This window comes from Dipodomys merriami, unplaced genomic scaffold (genome assembly GCF_024711535.1).
Source record: "Dipodomys merriami isolate MVZ:Mamm:240054 unplaced genomic scaffold, mDipMer1.0.p SCAF_11, whole genome shotgun sequence".
In the NCBI taxonomy this organism is placed as follows: Eukaryota; Metazoa; Chordata; class Mammalia; order Rodentia; family Heteromyidae; genus Dipodomys; species Dipodomys merriami.
Genome location: NW_027202382.1, coordinates 32,128,560 through 32,155,199, shown reverse-complemented (window position 1 = coordinate 32,155,199; position 26,640 = coordinate 32,128,560). Strand labels below are relative to the sequence as shown.

The window sequence follows — 26,640 nt, the reverse complement described above, 5'->3', positions numbered from 1 at the left end:
ACGTCTGTGTGAAAATGCATTTAGGCAGAAATGCTTCACAGAACAATTTTTTCCTCTCCTTTTTTCTTTCTCTATCCTCTTTTATATTCTGCCCTCAAAGGTCTAAAAGCAAAGCTGTTTATCTCCAGATGGCTGTTTAAACACAATCTGCAGACGTGTTTTTTTGTGGAAATGTGAGTGGTCTGAAGAGGAAGCAGTAGTTTGCAAAACCAGAAAATATTTTGTTTAAAGAGTGAGGTAGGCATTTTCATTCTAATCAAGTTTCCAGGTGTTTTGCGGTTGAACCTCTAACCCCTGGAAAGGAAGGAGTGATCTGTCCTCTGCAGGGACATGTTGCTTTCATATGACAGATACTGAGGGTACAAATGCTGAACAAGAGCCTTGGGACCCACTTCATCATGCTACACCTCCTTATAGTTTCTTGATGGCAGACAGGTTCAGGAAGGACTGAGAAAGGAACAAATACGCTGCTGGGCTAAGCAACCCAGCCTTGAATCACAGTGTCTCCCATTGTTGGTGTAACTCAGATCATTCTGATCTTCATTTTCCCACTTTGTGAAATGGTAGGGAATTTGTTTGAGGAACCAGTGAAACAATACTCGCAGAGTGCTTAGGCCCCCTGGCTTACCTCCTAATAGGTGCTCTTGAAAAATATCTGTTTCCTCCCACTTTGTGTTTGAATGTCTTCTATGACAACTTTATCGTGAGTCTTCTCTGGCTGAGAACTTCTTACATCACGGCTTTAATAACCCATATCCTTCTGAATGATGGCCTTTCTTGACATAATTTCTGCACCAATTCTAGAACCTCTTTGGAAGTTGTCTTTCCTCTTAGAATATCAAACAAATCTGAACTGGCTAGGTATGTGACCTTACAGGACCAGTTTTGTTTTCCTGAGCTCAGGTTTCATGATCACAGAAAGGGTTCCTAAGACCTAGTATAAAAGACAACTTGAACAACAGGTACAAAGTGCCCAGCAGAGGCCTAATCTGTAGTTTGCAGAGGGCATAGTAGGTGACCTTGATGTATTTGGATTTTCTCTTGCCATCTACTCATTATCCCCCTGACACCAGAGTCTTTCTCCTATATTTGATTCTTCCTGAATTTATATAGATGGCCTCTTGGGTACCAGGGTCAATGATTATATTAGTCTTAAACTTAATAATAATGATGATGAAAGCTTTTATTCATTGAACTTCTGCTATCCACTGTATATTACCCTACTTAATATTTCTAATTATACCCTACAGAGTGAATATTATTCTCATTTTGCAGATGAGGCAAATAGGGTGGGCTGAAAATGAACCAGAAAATGACAGCACTGGGATTTGCATCTAAGTTATTTCAAAGTCTATGTTCTTTCCATTACTATAATCTTTTGTGAGCCAGGTTTTGTGGGGTTTTTTGCGTTTTTTTTTGTTTGTTTGGGTTTTTTTTTGTCAGTCATAGGGGCTTCAGCTCAGAGCTGAATGCTATCCCCAAGCTTTTTTGTTCAAGGCTAGCATTCTACCACTTAGAGCCACAGTGCCACTTCCAGTGTTCTTGTTGTTAATTGCAGATAAGACTCTCATGGACTTTCCTGGCTGGGCTGGCTTTGAACTGCAATCCTCAGATCTCAGCCTCCTGAGTACCTAGGATTACCTATGTGAGCCACCAGCACCTGACTGTGAACCAGTCTTTAAGAGTATTTTTGTGGGAATATGACAGAGCTTGAGTTTACATCTTAAGTTTCTCAAACTCCAAAGCCTATGTTTTTTCCGTTCTGTAATTTTTGTGTAACCATGGTTTTAAGGTCATTTTATGGATATGGCTGATAATGATCCTGTGTTGGCATTGATTAAAATATCTTGGTTAGGTCCATCTAACTAAATGCTACAGGAAATGAGATAGACATTAGTTTTCTTGCTGGTTAAAGTAGGAAAAGATAGCAAGTCCTTACAGTGGTAAACCAGGGAACATGTTCACAGGACCTTAGCAAAACTTTTCTCTCTCATCCTTCTTTAGAATAAAGGGTTAGACTATAGGACTCCTTCAGCTCTGCTTTTCCTGGCTCCATGATTATTTTCTTTGTGTAGACAAGTGACAGAATCTGAGTTTGGCACAAAAGAAGGATATGGAACAGTTTTCCCACTTTAAAGCCAAAACAGCTACCTTGAAGAAAAGCTGGTACTAGTTCACAGGACTTGGCACATCAGCACATCTGGCTGTCACACTGAGAGCATCACAGAAGAGAGACTACCTGATGATAGATAGCTTTGGTATCCAGATCTAGATTTGAATCCTGGATTCACTTCCCAACAGGTCTCTAACCTTAGGCTTAACTCAAGATCATTTGTAAAATGAGGAGCTAGCAAATCTTGATAATTGATAAAGTAGCATATGTGTCATACATTCCAAGCACTTAAAAAAGATGTCATTGTTATTACTATCAATGGGGTCAATCAAATGCATTTTGTTTTAGCTCCTAACATTAGATGATGTTCATACTGACTTGATGACAATGGGAAAGCATGCCAGGGAATTTCTGGCACTGTGTAATGTATTGCATTCAGAGCTCTTACAGAGGCAAACTGTAGCTCTGAGTTGCAACGGCTAGGGAAACTTCTGTCAGGTGGGAATTCTCTTCACTCTTCCAAAGCCAGTCTTTCTTAGCCATTGGGATAGGTAGGAAAGTCAACACGTAAGAATGCACATGGCCAGCCATAAGGAAAGGAGCAAGAAAATCTAACTGCAGTTAAGGTTTTATGTCCCATCAGGCAAAACCCTGTTTTCCATTATTGCTTAGATACAGTCGGAGTTTCAAAGAAATAGGGATGCAGAGCACAGGGGTCTGAGGAAGGGAAGCCCCCTATTTTGAGAAGCAGGGCAGATGCCTTTACATCCACAAGAAGACCTGATGAGGTTTGACTGGAACATAGTGTTTGGAGGTTTGCTAGGTTCTGCACTCTATCCCCTCTCTGTGTCTTACTCGTTCTGAGACTCAGAGTAAGTCAGTCAAATCCCCTGAGCAACCCCGGTTCACCTATTTCAAATAAAGCCAGCATTGCCTTGAGCTTACAGTGGGCATATTGCATGAGACGGATTGTAGGTAAAGGACTCATAGGCATAGCAAATACTAAATGCACAGCAAACAATTCTCCCCTGCTCCTGCTTCCATAAACCTGGCACCAGAATTCATTGACATCACCTAGGAAAATGGAACAGCAAGTTCTGTGAACAACGATCTAGAAATGGATCCTGTGTGAAAACCACTGATGGTTGCTCCTTACCTTTTATGCTAGAAATAGAAATAGGTAGCTACTCTTTGGCTCTGGCCCTTCATACTACTTGGCTTCTACCTCTTCTTTGACACTTTGTTCCTTCGTTGGTATGAGCTGAATAGGGTGATACATCTAGACAGCTTGTAGTCTAAGAGGGCTAACCTCAGATTCAGACACCAGTGTCATTTTTTGTTGTTGTTATTACCAGCTAATGAACATCTGTGAATCTGAGGCCAGCCTTTCACATTTCCTTCCTCCTCTTTCTCACTTACTTCTGAACTTCTCTACAACTTTAGCTCTTTTGAATTCTCTACTGTTTCTCATCTGCACACGGTAATTTTTATCTATTGAGTCCAAGCATCTTTCAACTGAGCCTTAATGCATTCCATCAGTCTGCTAAATGTAAGTTGAATGGTCTTTAACCTCCCGATCTGGCATATTGCACCAGCCTCTTTTCCAACTTGGTGTCTACTTTCCCATGAATTTAAAACTCTATTTTTGTGCTAACACTTGGAACCAAGTGAAGATAGACATTGTAGACAGACAAGACTTTTCCATGGAAATCTTCTGTGCTGTTTTCCTATACGCAACTAGTCCAGCCTTTATTTCCCCATTTTTAAATGGAGGAAGTAACTTCTGCCTTTCTAGGTCAGTGACATATATTTGTAATCCTAGCAGCTAAAAGTCTGAGACTGGAGAATCGAGAGCTTGGGGCAAGCCTGAGCTACATAGTAATGAGTTCTAGACCAGCTTGAGCTACAGAATGATTACCTGTCTCAAAAACAACAATAACAAAACAGTTTAAATACAATAATACCCCAGGGCCTTAAAGGAAGCTACTAATATCACAACATTATTAGATTCTGCTAATGTGACTAACATCTACTTTATAAATTATTAAACTTTCCCGGGGGGCTGGGAAGGTGGCTCAGTGGTAAAGCACTTGCATTGCATGCCTGAGGCCCTGGGTTCGATTCCTCAGCACCACATAAGCAAAAAGAAAAAAGCCAGAAGTGGCGCTGTGGCTCAAGTGGTAGAGCACTAGCCTTGAGCTGAAGGACAGCGCCCAGGCCCTGAGTTCAGGCCCCATGACTGGACGCCCCCCCAAAAAAAAGTAAAATAAAATAAAAATAAATTATTAAACGTTCCCTATATAGTGATGATTCTGCAATGTATCAATAAAATGGGAAAACATTAGGCTTGATTCTACAGTACCTGATATGAGATTATTATAATTATTATTAGAGATTATTTGATTTATTAAAAAATGTCTCAGATATATACTTTGGCATTTCAACCAGGGATCACAGAATATTACGTACCCTAGAATTTTTGAACATGGAAAAGTTGTTTTACAAGCTACTGTGCATTGTGTACTAGGCTGGCTCTTGAAGGCACTTGATTTTGTTTATAGATCAATATAATGGGAAGCAAGGTGTCCAGGCTCCAATCCCACCTTTACTCGTAGCCAGAGAGACCTAGCTAGGCCCTTGTAGAACCAGGTCATAGGAAAGTGATTATCATGAGTCAGGAGCCATAGCTTCAAAACCCAGTTATTGCTCTGTGTTTGAAGGTGAATTCTCCATGGAGTTTGGGTCTTCACTTGTATACTAGGGATAGCAGCAATGCCTCCCAATGCCTATTGTGTGGCACTTCAGTGTCAATGAGCTCTTTGAGAATTTGTAAATTAATAAGGACTAACAGAACATGGCCCCATCCATATCATCTTTCTTGCTAGTACCCTTGCAAGCTCTCCATTGGCACCATCTTGACTTCACATGCAAAATGATTAACACAGGTGCCTATGACAGCTGCAGGGCCATCCAAGCAACCACAGCTCCTTTCATTATCTTCTGCCAGCCAGTGGCTTTAGCTTCAACAGAGGGTCTAGCCTAGCCTGGGCTATTGTGACTTCCTATTCATGGAGCAGAGCTAGCAATGTGGTCTCCCAGTAGTCTCTTAGATATTGATTCAGTCTCATGTAGCATGGTGAGAAGAAGAGAAACAGCCATCTAACCTACCTTTCTTTTCTTTTGCTACCCTGTTGAAGTATTCCTCTGGTCAGATGAGTGGTCTTCAAAGTGGTCCTTTGAAGACCCGTGCTCAGCATTAGGTGAGATGATGGGCTACAGTGAGTGTACATAAGTCATCCCAGGGCTGGGGACAAACTGAAGTCTGTGAGTCAGCTCAGCAATCAGAATTGCTATGGCTTCTTGGTCCAGGCTACATTTAGCAGGCTGACAGGGAGATTAGAGGTACTGTGGAGGGTAATGGGCTTAGAGTCTGAAGCCAAATCATTGTCTGGTTCAGCTCAATTACCTTCAAGCTGCATGACCTATGGCAAGTATCAGCCTCAGTTTCCTTATATGGGACAGACCATGTGGAGGTGGGAGGGAAGGGATGGTAGGGGGAAAACAAAGGAGGAGGGAACAATGCTCAATAGGAACTGTACTCATTACCTTGCTCATGTAACTGTAACCCCTATGTACAACATTTTTACAATTAAAAATGTACAAAAAATTTCTGTGCAGATGAAATGAGATGCTGTGTGGAAACCTTAAGTTAGTTTGTCAGCCTCCTAAGTGTTTTTTTAATGGTGGTGATGATGATGGTGATGTCAAAGACATGGATGATGCTATTCTTTACAAGAAAAGCTATCGTAATCCAAATCTTTACAACCTATTGTAAAGAGGCTCCAAATGTGACTTTTTTTTTTTGAAATTGTTCTTTTTTTTTTTTATTTGTGAACATACTGTACAGAGGGGTTACAATTACATGGGCAGGATAATGCGTACATTTCTTACCAAGCATTGCAGCCTCCTCCTTTTGTTTACCCTTCACGTCCCTTCCCAGCCTCCCCCCTCCTCCCCAATCCCAATCCTTCTCCTTCCCCCCCATTCCCCCCCCCGCACCGACGTTGTAAAGCTCATTTTGGATATGACAACTTGTACTTCTCATTGTTGTCCAAATGTGACTTTAATGAAATAAAGCTGAACACATTTATTTTGGAAGACAGGAAGCTTAACGCAAGCAACCTAATTACCACCTGAGCTAACAGAATAGCAATCCTAAATGAGAAGATATATTCAATGCATTCCAGTTTACTTGGGTTCATCAAGTGAAGGCTGCTAAGGTATCAAACTGAGTAGGATCACTGCCTGGTAAAGTTTGAGGTTGCTCTCTCTGGAAGTACGCAAACCAAAAGCTGGAGGAATATCTGCATGCCCTTTATAGAGGAAAACCCATGGAACATGAGCAATTTGGGAAAATTACATCTCATTTCAGACATACAATGGGGCTTATATGTGTAACCCAAATAATAGAGCGCCTGAGTAGCAAACCTAAGTCCATTACTGCCAAAAGGAAGGAAGGAAGGTGGTATGAGGAAGGGAGAAAGGGAAAGAGGAAAGATGGAAGAGAGAGAGAAGAGAAGGAAGGGTGGGAAGGAGGAGGGAGGTAGAAAAAAGAAAGAGAGAGAAAGGGAGAGAGGGAGGGAGGGAGAAGGGAAGGAGGGAAGGAGATGGAGGAAAGGAAAAAAGAGGAAAGAATAGAGAGGGGGGGAACCACAGATTTGAAAATACCAAGGTGAGCTATCAGATGTCACAGGAGACCAGTTCAGCCCAGAGACAGAGGACAGGAGAGGCACAAGGATGTAAAAGCATAGGGTAAAGGAATAGATGCCTCCTATTCAGCAGGGAGGAGTCACCCTGCGATGTTAGGAAAATCTGGATGGAAGAGGCAGGCTGAGCGTCTAGAGTTTCTGAGAATGCTCCAGTTTCCAGTGATTGCTTTCGCTGCCTCCAGCAGGACACTTGCACTACTCCAATGATGTGTCCCAATTTTAGTTCCAGAAATACAGCAGCACAAAGGTTCTGGATCCCGGGTGCTGCAGAAGTCCCGTAGGGCATTCAGTGAGGTTAATGAGGCGTTCCTGCAGCCTGCACTGGTGGCCCCAATCTGCAGGCAGAGTGGAGCTTCAGGAGAGGTTTTAGTGAGTGATTTTGAACCACACAGAAACCAACCATTACCAGATAAAGTGAATCATTACATTTGGCTAGGGGAAAATAAATACCAGTATTCCAATACTGACATCTCTTGGTAAAAAGGGAAATCACATTTTAGCATTCATTCATTCACTCCTTTCCTGTTTATTGAGCATCTAGTTTATTGAAGTACAGATATGGAAGATAACAGAAGGACTGGCATACAGTAGATGCACACTAAATAACTGCTTACTGGATGAGTTAATTCCAGGATGAAGACATTGAATCTTGGACTCATTAAGTACAGAAGCCAGAACTTCAGCATGGGGCGGGTTGGGGAGGGAGTGCAAGAGTTCCACCTGAACTGCTGTTATCCGTGAAAATGTCCCTATAGGGCAGTGGAATTTTGAGGAAGTCTTTTGAAAGGCAAGAGACCGGGAGCCTTTTGAGCTTCAGTATGTAGGTATGATGTCCCATTAAATTCACATATATTCTCTACCATTTAAGGATGATCGTGTCCATTTTACAAGTTAGCATCCTGAGGTTCTGAGAATTTCTGTACCTCGAACTGCAATTTAAGTGGATAAGTTTTGATGTGAATATTCATGTGATGAATCAAAATCTAGTCCCTTGCTATTCTTCTAGTGGTTTTTCCTTGTTTCTCCTGGAATCCTCCATCTTGGTGATCTGCATTCCTAGTACCGCTGTCCCTCACCCTAATGGCCTAAACCACTGGGGGGAGAGAGAAATTACATGTCAATATAGGACCTGAACTGCTGTCCCTCCAGGCTATGAGAAGGAAGAAATCAATGGGAGTGTAGCAGCTTTAAGTTTTCCACACACAATGGACTGATGGAGTTAGATCTATTTTCTTCATTGTGAAATGTGATTGATTCAATTCCCGATTTAACTTAAATTTGATTTTCTTCTCACAACCTGGCATTTCCAAACCAAGAATCAATCAAACCCCAAATTATAGGCAGTATGTGGATCAACAATGCCAAGTTATTTCCAGTCGTGTTTCTAAAGCAATGCATCTGATGTCATTCTCTGCAACCAAAGGGAGGAGTTGAAGAGTAAGGAGGAGGGGAAGGGAATGGAAAATTAGATTATTAGCTTTCTCCAGCCTCAGCAATCAATATGCTCTGATGGAATTCTCTTCCTGTAGCCCAGCTCATTCCCCTTCATGTGACTTGGATGGTACTAAGAAGCGGAGCCGCGGACCAAAAACTATTAATTTAGCTATCTAAGGATACTTTCATTGATCACTGCTGGATGTTTTTGTTTTTGTTTTTTTACTAATTACCTATGATATCTTATTTAGGCTTCATATTAGCTCTTTTCCCATTTTTCAGATGGAGATGTACCTACTTGCTGGCATTTAGTCAATGAACAAATAGGACACATAGATTTATGTCGATAAAGGCAGGATTTGAACATAGACATGTTTCTGTCTAGGTGAATGTAGTTACTGAAACTATATCATGGCTTCCTAGCACCATATTGCATGTAGAGGTGGAAAGTATTACGATGCCAAGGAAAGACTGGACCAGCATTGGTTCTATCCATTGGCTGATGTTTCCAAACTTATTGACCATAGGCAGATCATTTAATTTCTCTTCATGCCTCTGTAAAATGAGACTGTAGTTATGGTTTGCTTTGAAGATTAAATCAGATGATTTTTTTTCTTTCTGAAATCTAAGCTTCATGGGTATTGGCTAAATTGCTCACTAACCTTTCCCACATGTCTGTATTAGTAGTGCTAGAAAGAGTTGACATGCTAAACGTTGGTTGAAGAAATGATGGACAGATATATGGATGGATGTTAGACATCATTTCTGAATCATAATAAGAACTCAACAAGTGTTGTTTCCCTTTCCCAGTGTCACTGCTTGCAGTGACATGCTGTGCAAGATGGGAGGGTAGGTACTGTGGGATAGATGTTTTCTAGATGTGTACATCCACTTGCTTAAAGGTAAGTGCTTAGACTCAGTGCCCCTGAACCAGGAACTCTTAAGAAGTTGCCTTTTGATTGTGTCCCACTGTGAAGTTTCCAGTTGCCATGACAACTTCCCAAACCCTAGTGGCTGGTCCATGACCATCTGCTCTTAGCACAGGCTTGACCTGTGTGCTTTCTTCTTCCTGAATTGTAGAGACAACAGTAGTGATGCAAGCATTTCCATGCATAAATGGATTCTCCGTGATGCTGTTGATTCCGATTCTTCCTCCTATTTGATCTTTCTTCATTAAGCCCTCCCTTTACTATCTACCCTTTCAGTCTTCTGTAAAGAATAATTTCCTTCCTAAATATATTCAGCATATTTTTACTTTGCTGAACAAAGTGGTAACTTTGTCTCCATACGGAGACACATAATAATGTCTGCCCTGGACATTATTATTTACCAAGGGCTTACTCTGTGTCAGGATCTGTGTTCAAGACCCCAACACTTACTATCTTGTTCAGTCTCTACAACACCTTCCAAGAATAGACTTTTTATTATTGTTTTCTCTGAAAGTTGATAACTTACCCAACATGACTTCACTGCTCATAATGATTCCGGAAGACTCTGGATCACTATGACGATTTCCGTGACCTGTGGGACGTAATCAGTTCAGTGAGGGCCCAGGGAGAGCGTGTGAGCCTCCCTACTCCTGTTTTTCAGCGTCCTCCTGAGTGCTGTGCAGCTCAGGTGGCATTTCTGAGGAGTAATTAGTAACAGAAATGTCTGAGTCAAATCCATTTCGGATCTATCATTGCTCCATGAACTAGGGATGAGAAATACTTCTTCAGGACGCCCAGGGTGCTGCTTTACATGGCTCCTTAACTCGGGCATTGACCCCCCCACCCCCAAAATAGGAGAGCCACACCTGTTTCACCATTGCAACAACTTATTCATGTGCAACTTGTCTTTAGGTCCTCCTTTTCCCCAGAAAGCCCTCCATAGAATCTTGAGGAGAAGTTCATTGCTACTATAAATGGTATCTTCTAGTGGTTTGTGAGAAAATTATGGAGTAATACTTCAATTGCTTAAAGTCAAATCTATGCCAAAAACAAAAGCAAAACAAAGCATCCCAAGTCCATCTCGTTTCCTGTAGAAAACATTGATGACAGCTTGTTTATGATATTTGCTCGCTGAAATGTTTATATGATCAGTTTGAAAGAGATAAAAACGTGCAATTTAATTTAAAACCGTCTTTATTGAATTTATTCTTTCATTAACATTTGTTCTATAAGTGAAACTATGTCAAATGAGTGACTACTTCCTACCTTAGCAAGCATTGTTTTAGGGTTAGGAATAAAGATAAGGATGTGTGTGTGTGTGTGTGTGTGTGTGTGTGTGTGTGTGTGTGTGTGTGTACATGCACATTCATGCTAATCCTGGGGCTTGAATTCAGGGCACTATCCTTGAGCTTTGTGGCACAAGGCTAACACTCTACCAGCCACAGCTCCAGTTCGGGGTTTTTGGTACTTAATTGGAAATAAGAGTCTTGTGGCTCTTCCTGTGCTGGCCTTGATCTGTGATCCTCAGATCTCAGCTTCCAGAGTAGCTAAAATTATGGGCATAAACCACCAGTGCATGGCAAAATTCCTATTCTTAAGTGACTTTGGGGTAGTGCATTGTATTGTAAGGTACAAAAATGGTCAAAATAGGATCTTTTCAATTAAGCAGCTCACTGAAAAACTTGTATGCATTAGGTCAATTCTAAAGTGGGCTGTTACACAGATTTCTGTTTCACTGGAACCATTAGAAAGTTCATGAGCTGACAGTGTGCTGAGTGGTTCCTACCTATGCCATTTTGCTTGATGGCATTGTTACTGTCTTTTGTGGAGGTAACAGCTTGTACTGATATTCTATTCTGTACCAGGCACTGTGCTAGCTGCTGGAATATCAGGGTGAGCAAAAGATGCTATTTCCCCAAGGAACTTATTGCTGATCAACATGACCAGGTTGTTTGGAATAAGGTATGGAGGAACAGCAAATAGAGGTAGTTTATCAGTCTAGAGCATGAGTTACTTACACTTTTGTGGAGTCTCAAAGGCAAATGGGAAGGGAGAGGGACAAGGAAACAAGTAGAGCTCTATTTGGAGAAAATAACACTTGCACCAATATTAACATGATAAAGAGATTGCCTGTGATGGTAGTACTACACAATTCAGCACCAGCATCTAAGCAACTAGGCCTGGTTGGGGAGCACACAGAGGACTGGGTACAGGAGCACAAGAAGCCTTCATGAAAGGATAAGGATGCCAGTGTCAATCATATCCCATGAATGGATGGTGTCAGGTTCTCCAGGGGATTCACAGGAAGTGAAGCGAGCAGATATGTGGTCATACCTCATCCATTCCATTAGTAGACAGACAGTGGAAGAGTTAAGTAGGGAGGGGATATGAAAATTCAAAGTTCCTAGAATAAGTAGGACAGCAGGATTGTTTTGTTTCTATAAAAGATGAAGACAGAAGACTGGAAGATGACATCTAAGGACCTGGCCATCTACATGGTGGATCATAGTCTCAGTATACTGAGGAACTTGGGAAGAGTAGGGTGGCTTGGGAAAGCAGATCATGTGTGTCCCATTTTGAACGGGTTGTATCTGACATCGTCATGGCATGAGTGCAGAAAAGTTACCAAGAGGTTTGAGGACAAAGGTTTCTTCAACAGAAGAGAGCAAGGAAAAGAAATGCGGAGCAATATTGCTGAAAAGCTGGAAATTAAAACCTTGAAGGTAAATGTAACCAGAGAAAAAAAAATCAAAGAATAAAAATAAAAGGGAGCTCAAAACAGACCATATCTCTCTGCTGGCTCAGCACAAAGATGCAATCTACTTTATAATACAGCATCCTCCACTAAATCATTTTTCATTCTCCCATACTAGATTCCCCACCCAGCCCCCACCACACATACACTGTTCTCTTGCGTAAGTTTTCACAGAGTTTGTCTTGGAATCCAACTAGCTGTGGATAAGCTTGTCTTTTTCTCCTAACCTGTAAACTCCTGAAGAGGAGTGGCTATACTTAATTCTGAACTATATGTGCTTTGCACAATAAGTGCTTATTAAATCCTAGCGAAGTTGTTCTGAACTGACCATTTACCAACTATCTGTCAAGTCCTTGTAGATGATAGGTTTTATGTACATGATATTGTATAACCATCACAATAGCACTGTGAGATGTTTGTCACTATCTGCATACACATGCTAGAGAGTAGAAGTATGAGGAACAAAGCAAATCATACAGCCAGTGAGAGGTACACTGGCGAGCATTATCTGTGTGTGCATATCTGTGAATGTTTGTATGTGCCAGTACTGGGGTTTGAACCATGGGCTCATGCGCTCACTTAGCTCTTTCCACTCAAGGCTATACACTCCCCCACTTGAGCCACACTACCCCCCCCCTTCTGGCTGGAGGATTTTGGAGGAGATCCTCTCTCAAGGAGTTTTCTTCCCAGGCTAACTTTGAACTGTGATTTCCCAGATCTCTGACTCCTAAGTAGCTAGGAATACAGGCGTGAGGTACCAGTGCCCACGTAGCTTTGTATCAGTAAAACACCTGAGAAAAATTGACCCAAGATGAAAAATGTATTTTGTCTCATGATTTCAGAGATTTTGGTCAGTGCTTCCTTGGTTCCATTACTTTGGGGCTATTGGAGAGGATGTGGTAGGGAAAAACTCCTCCCCCAAATGGGGGGGGAGAGAGAGAGAGAGAGAGAGAAAGAGAGAGAGAAAGAGAGAAGAGAGAGAAAGAGAGAGGGAAGGAGAGAAGAGATAGAGGGAGAAAGAGGGAGGGAGGGACAGGGAGAGAGGGAGAGAGACAGACAGAGAGAAAGAGAGGGAGGGAGAGAGGGAGGAAGGGAGAGAGAGAGACAGAGAGAGACAGAGAGAATATGAATGAGAAAAAGAAAGGAAAGGGCCATGGACAAGATAGACCCTCCCTCCAAGGCATGGCTTCAGTGACCAGCCTCCTTCACTAGGCCCCATGACCTACTGTTTCCACCATATCACGATAGTCAACTCAACTGTGTGCTCAATCGTAGATTACTTCATGGTTGAGATTAGAACCCTTGAGATCAAAATCGCTTCCTAAAATCATACCTCTGGAACTTGCTACACTGAGGAGAAAGTTTTCAACATGTGTGTTTGGGGGACCCAAACTATATCAGGAGGTTAAGACCTTATTTGTACCTGGAACTATCTAACTCAAAAGCACATGCTAATTTCATTAGCTAGTAGTGAATTCAACAACACAGTGTCTTCTCCCTTGATTCTAAAGAGTGTTTAATATTACATAATTGTTATTTAGGATAGCCAACTAAATTGGAGCAAAGAGAGCTCTTTCTTTCAGGAAGTCTGCTTTTTTTTATCTTTACCAGAAGGATATTTCCTTTGGTAATAACTTTGATTAAATAATAATCCAAAAGGATACTTCTTTTGGCAAGGGATTATTATTTAATCAGGGTTTTTATTTAATCCAATTTCACAGAGAATTAAGCCAAGGCACAATAAATCACAGAGGTGGTAAAATGTGGTTTCTTTCTTTTTCCCTCTCCTCCCCTTCCTTCTTTCCTCTGCTCCCCTTTCCTTCCTTTCCCTGCTTTCTGATTTCCTCTCCTCCCTCTTCTGCTCCCCTTTCCTTACTCCAGATTCCCATTTCTGTAATAAGAGGATTCCCAAACAGCGCAATCGCCATTTCTTTACATCATGAAACTACTTATCACTGTATTTGTTTGCATTATTAGGTTTACTGAAAAGCCCTGTGAACAAGACCGCCCTGACTCTGATTGCTGTGAGCTCCTGCATCCTGGCCATGGTGTGTGGCACACAGATGTCCTGTCCACTTACTGTGAAGGTGACCCTTCATGTGCCAGAGCACTTCATTGCGGACGGTAAGAGCCCAGCCTCGAAGGTCCCTACCTCCCCTCCCATCTACTTAGCTACTCAGCACTCTGTGTCCCTGGCTCATTAAACATTTCTTCACCTGGCCCGGCCTCACAAGTCTGTGATATATATCAAAGGGAGAAAAAATAGAAGACCCGAAGCCCTGAAAGAAGACCTTACTATTTTAAGCCGGAGATGATTAGAATTACATCAACTATTGCTTTTATTCTATAATGAAGGATAAGGCTTGTTAAATTCAGGAAGGATTCATACGTGTGTTTAGAAAATAAATTAGTCAAGAGAACCTACAGGTTCTTGGTTGTGCTTCTGTATCTTGTTCCAAGTTACATATGCTCCTCAAAGGTGTTCGCTAATGGAATGCATCGGGCAGAGAAAATTGTATGAGTTTTGCTGGAATTTCCTACATATTCTGGAGAATATTCACGTCTCCTTCTTTATAAATGTATGTTACACAGATCTTCCATTTCACCAATTGTTTCCACCCACTTAAATTGAATTCATGAGACACGGTAGTCAGCATGGTCCCTAGCAAAGCATGGTACAAGGAAGTGATTGAGATGCTGCTATCCATTGCCCTGTGAAAAACCCAATTCCATTTCCATCCTCTAGCAGAGTATGCTGATTCCTGTTTTGCCAAGCATTGGGTGGCATTACTATCTTTACATTTTTTTTCAAATTTAGGATAAATAATATATCAAACATTATTCTAAGTACACAACTTAATGATTCAGTTTTTTCACACTTTTAAAATGTATTTATCTTAATTCATTTGGAGATGTGTTTACCTATAAAATTGTCACTATTCTTGACACCTTAAACATAACCATCACAGTGTTTCCTCTCTCCTTTGACCATTTAATAGAAGACTATATAGGAATTCATCCAACCCAAAACCATCATGTTCAGAACCTATACTCCCTTTTTAAGGAAAGCTCATCTATGTTAATTCAACCTTTGGTTACTCCCCATTTCACCATGGTGAATTGGCCTGCTTCTTTTTTAGTAAACTCCATATTTCTTGGTTCATGTATAGTCACTTGATTTTCAGGCATACCTATACCTAGTTCATGCCTGTCCAATCACATGTACATTATAAGCACAGGGAAACGGGTGTGTGAAATGGCAAACGAAGGCAGAAGAAATAAATTCTACAGGCACAAACAGACAGGTAGGCTCATACTGCTTAGGGCTGAGAATTCCCGGGACCTATGTAGCTAGAAAATCAGGATGGGAAAATAGGAAGGATGAACACTATGTTGGACAAAGCAAGAGTGTCGGAAATTCTGACCTCTAGAACTGTACTCCACCCCGTTAGTTAATTTTTTATGTTTGTTTTTTGATTTGGGGATACATTATTGGTATTAAAAACTATGTATTTGTATACATAAGGAAGTGGAGATCTATAGGCAATGACTTATTCAAGGTTAAGTCAAGGCAGTTTAAAGGCTAAAAGCACAGGATCTGGAATGATAGCAAATGAGAATTCCAGTGTTTGTTCTGTCTACCACATACTTCTGTAGCCAAGTGAATCACTTACTTTCCCTGTGCCTATCTCTACATCTATAATAACCTGTATCTATTACTTGGATACAATAATAATAACCTGTATCACTTACTCTTTGCCTGCCTCTGTCTCTGTATCGAAATAATTGTCTCATAGGGGTATTGTGAAGAACACAAAAGCTTCCTTTCCCATGCATACCAAGTTTTCAGATGCAATTGGCTGGAAAATAGTTAAATCAAATGCCAGCTAAGAAGGCTGCAAAGAGTCATGGTGGTTAGACGAAATTGTGATGAATTAAAAGTTTCCTTTCCTCGGTGCCCTATTCTGACTTCTATCATAGATGCGCATTTTTTGGTAACTGCCTAATACTTAGCTGTCTGCTTCTAGGCTGAAATCTCTGTGAGAGGAGGAAGTGTGTCTTTGGGGAGAAATCTCATTATTTCTGATGGCAATAACAGGGCAGAACTGTTCATGATTCTGTGGGATTTGCCTACTGTATTTCCAAGCAAAGAGAAGCTCAGCCAAATAAAACTAAGGGCTGGGCATCATGGCACATCTATAATCTAGCACTCAGAAAGCTGAGGCAGGAAGATCACAAGTTCCTGGCCAGCTTGGGCTGCTACACAAAGAAAGTCTTAAATGTACCTGAGCTTTGCTTCAGGCCTGTATGAGGAGACACACAGGTACAGAAATAACTGTTGTGAAACCCAGTTTTTATTCTTGTAGACTCTAGAAAAAAATATACAAATATGCCAGGCCAGCCACAAGGGATCACATGCCAGGATCTGTCAGGAAGCAGAAAGGGTTGAAAATGTGGGTAACCACCTATATTATGGTCTTTTATTGAAGGAAAGATGTGACAGGCTGAACCGGTTGTACAGGTTTAGGAATAGCTTGTTGGCATACTCTTAGTGGGTAATAGGGCTCAAGAGTCTTAGATACTACCTAGTTGCTGGTCTCCAGGCCAGATTAAGAAAATCATAGGTTCCACAGAGAGGAAATAGGTGTCTGGTTTCTAGATTGGTTAAGGTGCATATGAAATGCATGCTCCTGGTCAAGTCTATTGCTCTCCCCACTAAGAATTAACTGGGCTCTGATGGGAAAGTGTCTCCACAGGAAGATGCAAATATTAGAACAACATGAAAATATAAAATATAAAAAATCTAGTTAATTGGAAATAATTAATAGGTCCTGGAGATGTGATGAACAAGCACAGTTCTGGGAAAGTCATCCCACTGTATCTCTTTTATTCAGCCTAATGAAATTCCCAGGACTTGCATGATGCTGTGTCTCAGTTAGGAATGTGTTCTTTCCACTGAAGTAAGCACTGTTTTGTAACTCAGTTGCATGTTTTAGTTACTGTCAATTATAAGTAAGTCAGGTAATCTCCTCAAGACTCCTTTTTCTCTCCTCTGTAAAATGGGGTTTGTTTTGAGAGTAATAAATAGTACAAATGTGTAAATCATGCCTAGGTGAGTGCCTAAATCTACGTATGTGCCCAGTAAATGGTAAGGTAGTAGTATGCTTGTTTGTTAAACAATTCATCAAGAAAGAGACTTCAGAAACTGAGATTTGTTGGGGGAAGGAAGATGGAGAAAGGTCAATAAGTGACCTTATCTAGTCTCAGGTGAGTGAAGGGAGTGAATGATATGCTTGCCTTCAGAATAGAACAGGAAATATGTGTGTGCCTCCCACACTTAAAGTCCTGAACACATGAAGATTCTCAGCCTTCTGGGCATCCAAACGTATCCTGAGAGTGCCCACTTGGAGTCAGATAGATGGTGATCTGGTAGTTCCCCAGTAAAGGTTTCAAGGACTCTCATGGCAGAAATTCTTACTGTTTTATTTCTTGACTCCAACAGATCACCAAAGGTGACAGATAGAGGAATTAGGATTGGCAAAGGGATAGATCTAGTCTTCTGTAGGAGTAGGAAAGGATCTAGAAAAGAACAGTTTTTTATTTGTTGTGCTAGTGGAGTTTTTCTCCGATTTCTAGAGCTGTCAGGCTGTTATGTAGGGGGACAAGACAGAAAGTGAGGATGATGACTCTATTCCTGGAACACTGCCATCAGATGACATTGATATTTATAAATGTGTTGTGTTCTAAGTACAGTAACTAATACAGATGAGGATTATACATACATCCATGCATTTGTATGTTTAGATCATAATACAGGACCCCTAAGACCACTGGCTAGATTTATTTTAAATTTTAATAAGGTCTAGAGTCAGGATGATGGTAACTTGTCTCCAATAAAAGGAACTCCATTTGAGGCCAGATCTCCTAAGGACCCTTACCATGGCATCTCTCATCACTTTTCTTCCTCTTTCAGGCGCTCAAAGCTACCAAAAGCTAACCCTTTCTTGGCCTTTCTTGGGAGACAGAACTCTCCAGCAACCTTAAACGTTGAGCTGTCTATGGTGCTGAAGTATTGGATGGGGTTGAGTAATGTGTCCTGTCTTCAGGAAGAAAATGAATTCTGTTGCTCTGTAGTTATACTTGATGCTTAGTTCCCATTATAGGGAAAAGGTCAGCATGACATAGCACTTGTCCAGAGACCAGCTGGCAAGAGCAATATATACTAACATGATCCCTATCCAAGTTCTTGGCACATCTCACACCTTCTCATTACCAGGATTCTTTAAGTGGCTTTTTGCCCTGTCAGGCCTACATTGAAGAGGTGAGACACATTTGCACAAGCACTCACTGAAGCTAGCACCCCTTGTCTCTACCTGTAATCTATACATTTGTCTGATCCCCTCAGCTAATGAATCAGACTCTGAGAGTAGATCCCAGGTATCACTTTTTAATTTTTTTCTTTTTATTATTATTATTATTATTATTATTATTATTATTATTATTATTATTATTATTATTATTATCCTTAAATAGTTGTACAAAGCAGTTACCATTTAATAAAGCAATATCTGAACATAATATCTGAATATAACAATCAAGGTCACCCCTTTCAACATTCTCACCCATCCCTCCCCTATCCACCCTTTCCTTCATTCTCCTTAATATTGTAGGATATAAATTGGGATCTTGCCTGCATTCTCCTCCTCTTCTCTTCATTTGTCTACCTCTTTCCTATTGACCCCACCCCACTCCTTTCTAGTACCTGCTTCCTGGTGTTTATTTTGCTGAACTTTGATTTTTGTCTTTCTAAGGAATTGCACTATTTGAGATCTTCACTGAATCTATTATATTTCAGTTAATAAATTTGTATACACTTGCATCCACCCAATATATTTACTCTTGAGTTTGTAAGCTAAATCTAGCTTGTATGTGTAATGAAAAAACATGGATCCCTTGTCTCTCTGGGCCTGACTTACTCCACTCAACATATTTTTCCAATTTTTTCCATTTCTTTACAAATGGTACAATATCATTCTTTCTAATGGATGAGTGAGATTTCATTGCGCATACATACATCACGCTTTCTTGATCTATTCCTCCACTGAGAGCATCTGGGCTGATTTCAGACCTTTGCTATGGTGAATAGTGCTGCAATAGACATGGTTGTACTGGTGGCTTTCCTATACCCTAGTTTGTAGTCTTTTGAGTAAAGGCTCAGGAATACAATTACTGGATCGTGTGTGTGTGTGTGTGTGTGTGTGTGTGTGTGTGTGTGTGTGTGTGTGTGTGTTGGAAATAACATTCTAAAGGAATTTTCTGCCCAGGATACCTTTGAACTGCCATCCTCAAATGTCAGTTCAAGAAGCTAGGATTACAGATATGCACCATCAATATCAATATTCTTTGTAAAAATAATTTAGGTTGTCCCTCCACAGACTTCAGGAGATGTGTTGTATTAGTTTTCTATAGCTGTGACAAATACCTGATATAAACAGCCAAAAGGTAGAAAAATATATTGTGGCTCATGATTTCAGTCCATGGCCAGCAGACTTCATTGATTGCAGGCTTGTGGTATGCGAGATTACCATAGCAGAAGATTATAACAGAGAAAAGTTCCTCACCTAATCACAGGCAGGAAGTGGATGTTGAGGTAAGGGAAGGGATAGGGGAGAAGACACCTCAATAAAAGTTATGCCCCTCAGTGATATAGTTCCTCCAAGGGGGTATTACACTTGAACATTCCTACCACTATCTAGTAATAGAATCAAATTATAGTATAGGTTAATCTACTGATTAGATTACAACCCTTGTGATTCAATCACTGTTAGTCACTGGATCCATCAGCTGGAGACCAAGCCTTCAACACACGATCCTTTTAGAAATTACTTCATATCCAATCTACAGCATATGTCAATATCCCTATATTGCTTTCCTCGTCTATAACAGATACTCCTCAAGACCGCTCAGTATTCGTAGCAGAGTCTCTGATAGGATAATTGATTCCTGCCATGTTTAACTTTGATAGCATAACTCCAGTGTTGGCTCACAGCACTAAATACAGTGGGAATGGCCTGTTGCTAAGGTTTGTGCCATATTAACCCTGATCATAGAGGTCTGGTTAATGTTGAAACCTTACACTGGCTAAGGTATTAGTTCTTATATCCTCTATACTCCCAATCTAAGACAGAATATATTCATCAGTACTATAAACCAGTAAGAGAGACTACATTTAAAATAATAGCTGTCTAGATTAAGTGGGTGAGATAGTACAACTTTAGTGCAGGCAGGTGATAGTATGCCTAGAATTTCCTTTGTTCTGGGAATTGCTGTATAATTCTTCAAAGGAGTGGGTTCAGAATTGAAAGCAAGATATTGAAAAATATTGTATACCCTTAATAACCTATTAAGGAATGAATGGAGAGAAGAGAATCACTTTAAAAACAGAGTTGATGTGGTGGCACATTCCTATAATCCAAGCTACTTGAGAGATGGAGAGCAAATGGATCACACTTGCAGGCAAGCCCAGGCAAAAAGTGATATTCCAGCTCAATAAGTGAACCAGATGTAATGATCCACATGTGTGATCCTAGCCACAGCAGGAGGGGCAGGAAGGAGAATCATTGTCTGAGGCAGAAGCCTGGAAAACATGCAAGACCCTGTTCAGAAAAAAAATATCTAAGTAAAGCAAAAAGAGCTTGTGTGGCTCAAATGATAGATTACCTGCCTTGCAAGTCTGAAGCTCTGAGTTCAACCTCCAGTACTGCATTCATTTAAATTAATTAAGATAAAACCAAAGTTGAAGAAATCTCCACACACACAGGAAGTGAGACTACAACTTTTAGCAATCTGCATATCTGACAGCAAATACTTTACATACATGTCTCCACTTAACTCTGGTAGCAAAATGTGATTTAGTGCCCTCATTTTCCATGCATAAAGAATGGGGCTAAAGTGAAGAGGAAAACTTCAGAATGAGAGAGAGTACTTACAAACTATACATCTGACAAGAAGGTAATATCCCCAAAAATATAAGAAATTCAAACAACTTAAAAGAAAGACAAAAAAAACTTGAATTATGCGTTAAAATGGACACTAGATTGAAAGAGAAATTTCTCAAAAGAAGACATCCAATGGCCCAGTGGCAACCAATGAGAACACATGCCAACCTACCTCTAACCATCAGGGAAATGCAAGTCAAAACCGCCATGAGAGATCACCTCACTCCAGTTAGAAGGAATATTATTAGAAAAGATTTAAAAGGATACTAAGTGATTTTGAGGCTGCAGAGAAAAGAACCCTTACATGTTGATGATGAGAATGTAAATTCATTCAGATATTGTAGAAGAAAACAAGAGGGAGCTTTCTCAAGAAATTAAAAAAGAACTTCCGAATGGTTCAGTGGTTCCATTCCTAGCAACATATCCAAAGGAAATGAGCTCAACACAGTTATGTTGAAGAGATAACGTCCCATTTGTTTATTGCAGCACTCTTCACAATAGCTAGGAAGTTGATATTTTCTTGTTTCCACACTTTGATGGATAAATAAAGCATAGAGAATGGAATACAGTATGAAAATATGAAAATACAGTCTGAAAAAGATGAAATGCCTTCATTTGCAATCACTTGGACAGAACTGGTGGCCACTGTGTTCACTGAAGTAAGACAGGGACAAAAAACACAAATACTACGTTATTTCATTCATATATGCAATATGAAAAACTTGACCATCTAGAAGTCAAGAGTGATTTCTGGAATTGGAGGGGAGTAAGAAGGAAGGAGAGTTGAGGAGAGATTGTCTTGGGATAAGAAGTTATACCTAAATGAAATAAGTAAGTTTCTGGTGTTCTATTGAACAGCTAGATGGTACTGATGAAGTTCCGTGTGTTTCAATGTGACTATAAGCAAAGCTTTTAAAGATTTTTTTAAAAAGTTGTAAATATTTGAGGGGGTAGATAGGCTTATCCTGAATTGAACAATACAATGTATAACTGTTTCGAAACATTACAATGGTATTCCACAAATATGTATACTTTTAGATATGATTTAGAAATAAGTTTAAATACACTTAGAGCTTGAGAGTGGCTAAGTGTTAATTCACAGATGATGAAGAAGTATGAGCACTTGAGTTTATCTGGACCCCAATCTAACATCCTACAATGTTCAAAGCTACCAGAAAAGTGACCATGATAATTACTCTTTGTCTTGAAAAGGCCAGGCTTGTAGTCTTGGAAAGTGAAAAGCAAGTTGAATTGGGCTATGGTGGAAGATGGAGCCTTGGTCTGGAACTGTCTTCTTTGATGACCAACTGTTTGACTTTGTGCTAGTTGCTTCAACTTTCTAAGCTTCAGTTTCATTATCTATAAATAGGAGATAATAGCAATACTTACCTCATAGAGTTATTGTGCAGAATAAGTGAAATAATGCTTATAAAGCTTTTAGCTCAGTACCTAAGACCTAGTAATGGCTCAACAAATCACATAAATGTTAGCAGTCGTGATAATATTTTCTTAATATTGGAAGGAGGTCATCGCAAGGTAATGAGTTCCCCATCATCAAGAACCTCCAGAGAACAGATGGCCACATTATTATGACGCTACAGAAGAGAAGAAAAGGAATGCCTTTGGCTTAAGTATATCATAGTTAGATCTGGATTTATTTTATCTAAATTGAAAAAAATATTTTTAAATCATCTTCAGAACTTCAGAATATTGTCTATTGCTTCATCTCTGTTTACCAAACACTCTTTGACGAAAGCTTAGAGATAGATTAACTCAAATGATGCATCTTAATGAGTTTCACCTTAATGTTGAAACCATGACTGTCTTTTGAATACTTTTCTTATACACACACAGACACACATGCGTATACAAACTAACATAAGGCCCTGCCTTTTGGATGGACATGATTATCACATAAAAATATAATCATCACTGGGTGCTGGCGAGTCATGTAATCTTTGAAACTCAAGAGGCTGAGAACTGTGGATCCTGGGAAGGAAAGTCCATCTGGCTCTTCTCTCCATTTAACCACCAAAATGTCAGAAATGGGGATGTGGCTCAAGTGGCAGAGTGCCCGTTTTGAGCAGAAAAACTAAAGGACAATGCCTAGGCATTGAGTTCACACCCTACTACCAGCACAAAAGAAATTCATATGAAACCTTTTCATTCAAGTCCACTTAAACTACTAGCCTCAACTTTTTGGGTGAATTAAGATAGATTTCAATTTTCTCTGTCCTCCAGAAAGAATTCTTTCTTAGATTCTTGACCCTGGGAAATGATCAAGTATAAATGCCCACATTTTATTAATATTTTATTAATATGCCAAATGTGTGGCTGTTTTGAACACAAATTTGATTACAGAGAATCTTGTCTACATTTATTTGCATCTACCCCTACTTCTTGTCTTTCATCCCAGGAGACTAACATAATACATGGCTTCATGCCCTTAACAAAAAACCAGGACCATAACTGGTTATACCTTGACAGTGATTTGAATACATGGGGTGAGTGCTTTCAATTCTTAGAAGAGAGAATTACACCACAGTGAAAGTGGCTCCTTACCCACAAATGGACAAGGAATTTAATTTAAAGCATTTCTTTGGATACCTGCTTACTGAAACTGTACCAGGCTTTTGGAGCTGATCACAGATTGGTGAACATGGTACAACAGGTTGAATGTTGAAAGTGCTATAAAATGTGTTTTTTTCCCCTTCTCCTTCCTTAATTCATTTGTCCAGAGGTGATGCGGGTGAGGCCAGTGGACTTTCTTTCTTTTTGCCTGATGCTTTCCATACGCTTTCTTCTACATTTTCCTTCACTAGAACTACTCTTCCATGTTTCCATATATTGCAATACCTTATCTCGAAGAAAGGGCTAAATTCATTTTCTCCTTTCTCCATAACACCTTCAACACATCACCCAGAGATAAATAATCTCTCTTCCCTTAAATATTGTATATGGTTGTACTTTTATCTTTCCAATGGCTTCACAATATACTTCTTATTACAGCATTGGTAGGTCACTGAAGTAACTGTTTTAATCAAAGAACTGGCTTCCTGAATTGCATTCAGCCTCCTTCAACATTGAGTACCTGACTGTGCATATTGTTTTTCTGAGTGCTTTTTTTAACCCAGGGCCTTATATGTGCTCTTACTTGCCTGACTGGTGCTCTACCACTTGAGACATGCCTCAGAACAACTTTTTGCTGGTTATTTTGGAGATGGAGTCTCATGGACTTCTCTGCCTGAATTGTCCTCAATCATTGATCTTCTGGATCTCATTCTCCTGAGTAGCTAAGATTATACATATGAACCACTAGAATCCAGCTAAAATTGACATTTTAAAATAGAAAGTCTTACTATGTTAGATCTTTCAAAAACATGATTGGGTGATTTCTTTTACACTTTGTTGTAATGACTGCACTTCTTTATTTCCCTGTGAGGTTAGATTCCTCCTTGCCCCTCCAGTCTTAGCACACACCACTTTCTGCCCTAGCTTCTTAAATGTCCTCTGTTGTTTTCTGCCACAAGACCTTAGCATAAAAGTATCTTTGGAGAGATTTTCTCTGCCTGGGAACTTCTCTCTACTTTTCTCCCATTCACTGAATTGTTATTGACTCTTCTTTGTCATATCCAAGCCTTTGTTAAATCCTTTACTAATGATTCGCCTTCAGCCCTGATCCTTCCCTTTATAGAACTTGTGTCTATTCATCATTACACGCTTATAGAATTAATATTAGTCACTCTCAGTAGATGACAGTACTCATAAGACTAGACATCATATCTGCTTGTTTTGTAGAATGGCATTCAGAACCTAGGACAGTGTCAGAAGAGGTTCACACACACACACACACACACACACACACACACACACACACACACACACACACACACACACACACACACACACACACACACACACACACACACACACACAGTATTTGTCAAATGAGGAAAACGAAGTGAATATAATGGGTAGATTTAAATTTCCCCCAGGGCCAGGGCCACAGGGATTTCATGCTCTCACCTACTGTAATGCCTAATGAAAGTTTAGAATCTGTAGACAGACAATAAATTGTACCTGTAAAATAAAATGAAGAGTGGGAGGCAAAGAGGGCTGACAGGTGAATCCAGATGCCCTGAGAAGATGCATTCAGGAGGACACAGCAAGAAATCTGAGGCTGCCCTTTCCTCTATGATAATTTCCTTCCCTGAGGGGTTTGTTCCCATCCCCAAAGATAAGAAACTCCAATTACACCCATGTCCCTCCTGCACTGCCAACATGAAACAAACTTCATCCCAGAGCCCAGGAAGAAGGCAAAATATAAATTGAGCTGAGAATTCAGAAAAAAATGCCCGTGGGCAAGGCAGGAATGAAATACCAATAAACCATATTAATATGCTGAAACCAAGAAGAATAGTTTGAACTCCAACCCAGACTTAATAACTATACGTGAGAGAGTACGCCGAGAAGGCAAGGCTAGGTTTCAGTCAGAATTAAAATGAGATCTGTAATGAAACTGGTAATATAATTATAAACTGTGAATTTTTTTTCCTTTTCCTTCTTGTACTAAATGAGCATCTTTCTCAGAAGTAGGTTGGTGTGGTTGCTGAAAGCTCCACAGATAGCCAAAAGAATGGACTCCAGTCATTTTGTTGTTATTGTTGTTTTTTGTTTGTTTGTTTTCTAAGTGTTAGGAAAGTCTAACTCCACAGAACTGTGGAAGGGTAAAATAATGTAAGCCATTTCGTCCTTAAACAGTAAGTGATTCCCAGGTTCAATAGGACAAGAAGCCTGGAGGAAAACAAATCTCAGAAAGTTACTCTGAGTAGCTAGAGTATGTTCATGGCAAAAGCTGGTAGGATTGAGATTTCTTAATGGCATTCTGTGCTAAGATGTGAGCTTGGCTTCCAACCAGAATGAATGGTTACTAATTTCTCTCCTTAACAAAAGAGATAACTGAGTTTGACATCCAAAATTGGAGACTAATTTCTGTGTTTTGATAGCAGGTTGAGTCCAAAAATATGTTCCTGGGGACTAGAGACAGAAGATAGTTGTAAGGACTAGTGGAACTCAATTTTCTCTCATTAGTGATTGCATTCTGTTGCAAACAGAAAGCTACTGGGAGGAGAGAGTGCAAGAGTTTGATGAGATGGAACTCAAGTCTACAGATTTGAGTGCTCAATTAGTTTGGATTGATGCTTGCAAAGTGATGTAGGATTGGGACATTGTGTCCGTGCATGGGAGGTATGGGTTCCAGAGCCAAGTCTTCTTTCTACTAGTATGACTCTGGATATATTAAAATATCTCTCTGAGCTAGGTGCTAGTGGCTCATCACTGTAATTCTACCTACTCAGGAGGCTGAGCTCTGAAGATCGCAGTTCAAAGCCAGTCCGAGAAGGAAAGTCCGAGACTCTTATTACCAATTAACCACCAGAAAACCGAAAGTGGAGCTATGGCTCAAAGTGGTAAAGAGCTAGCTTTGAGCAGAAAAGCTTAGGGACATCCCAGGCCCTAAGTTCATGCCCTATGACCAACAAAACAAAACATCTCTCCTAGTTGCCCCATTCAAAAGTAGCACTACGTCCTCCTGCCTTGAAAAAATGTTGGTAAGTCTGTATGCACTTTTCCAACTGTGGGA

General features: G+C 40.2%; 1 protein-coding gene across 3 annotated transcripts in view; it reads left to right on the top strand.

Moving 5' to 3' along the window:
- The window catches only part of Astn2 (astrotactin 2), an 886,217-nt gene that overhangs the window by 337,570 nt on the left and 522,007 nt on the right, over positions 1–26,640 (top strand). For all 3 annotated transcript variants that reach the window (XM_070012528.1, XM_070012521.1, XM_070012512.1), the window contains one exon: positions 13,978–14,124. In XM_070012528.1, the coding sequence (XP_069868629.1) occupies positions 13,978–14,124 (147 nt within the window). The remainder of the gene's footprint in view (positions 1–13,977; positions 14,125–26,640) is intronic.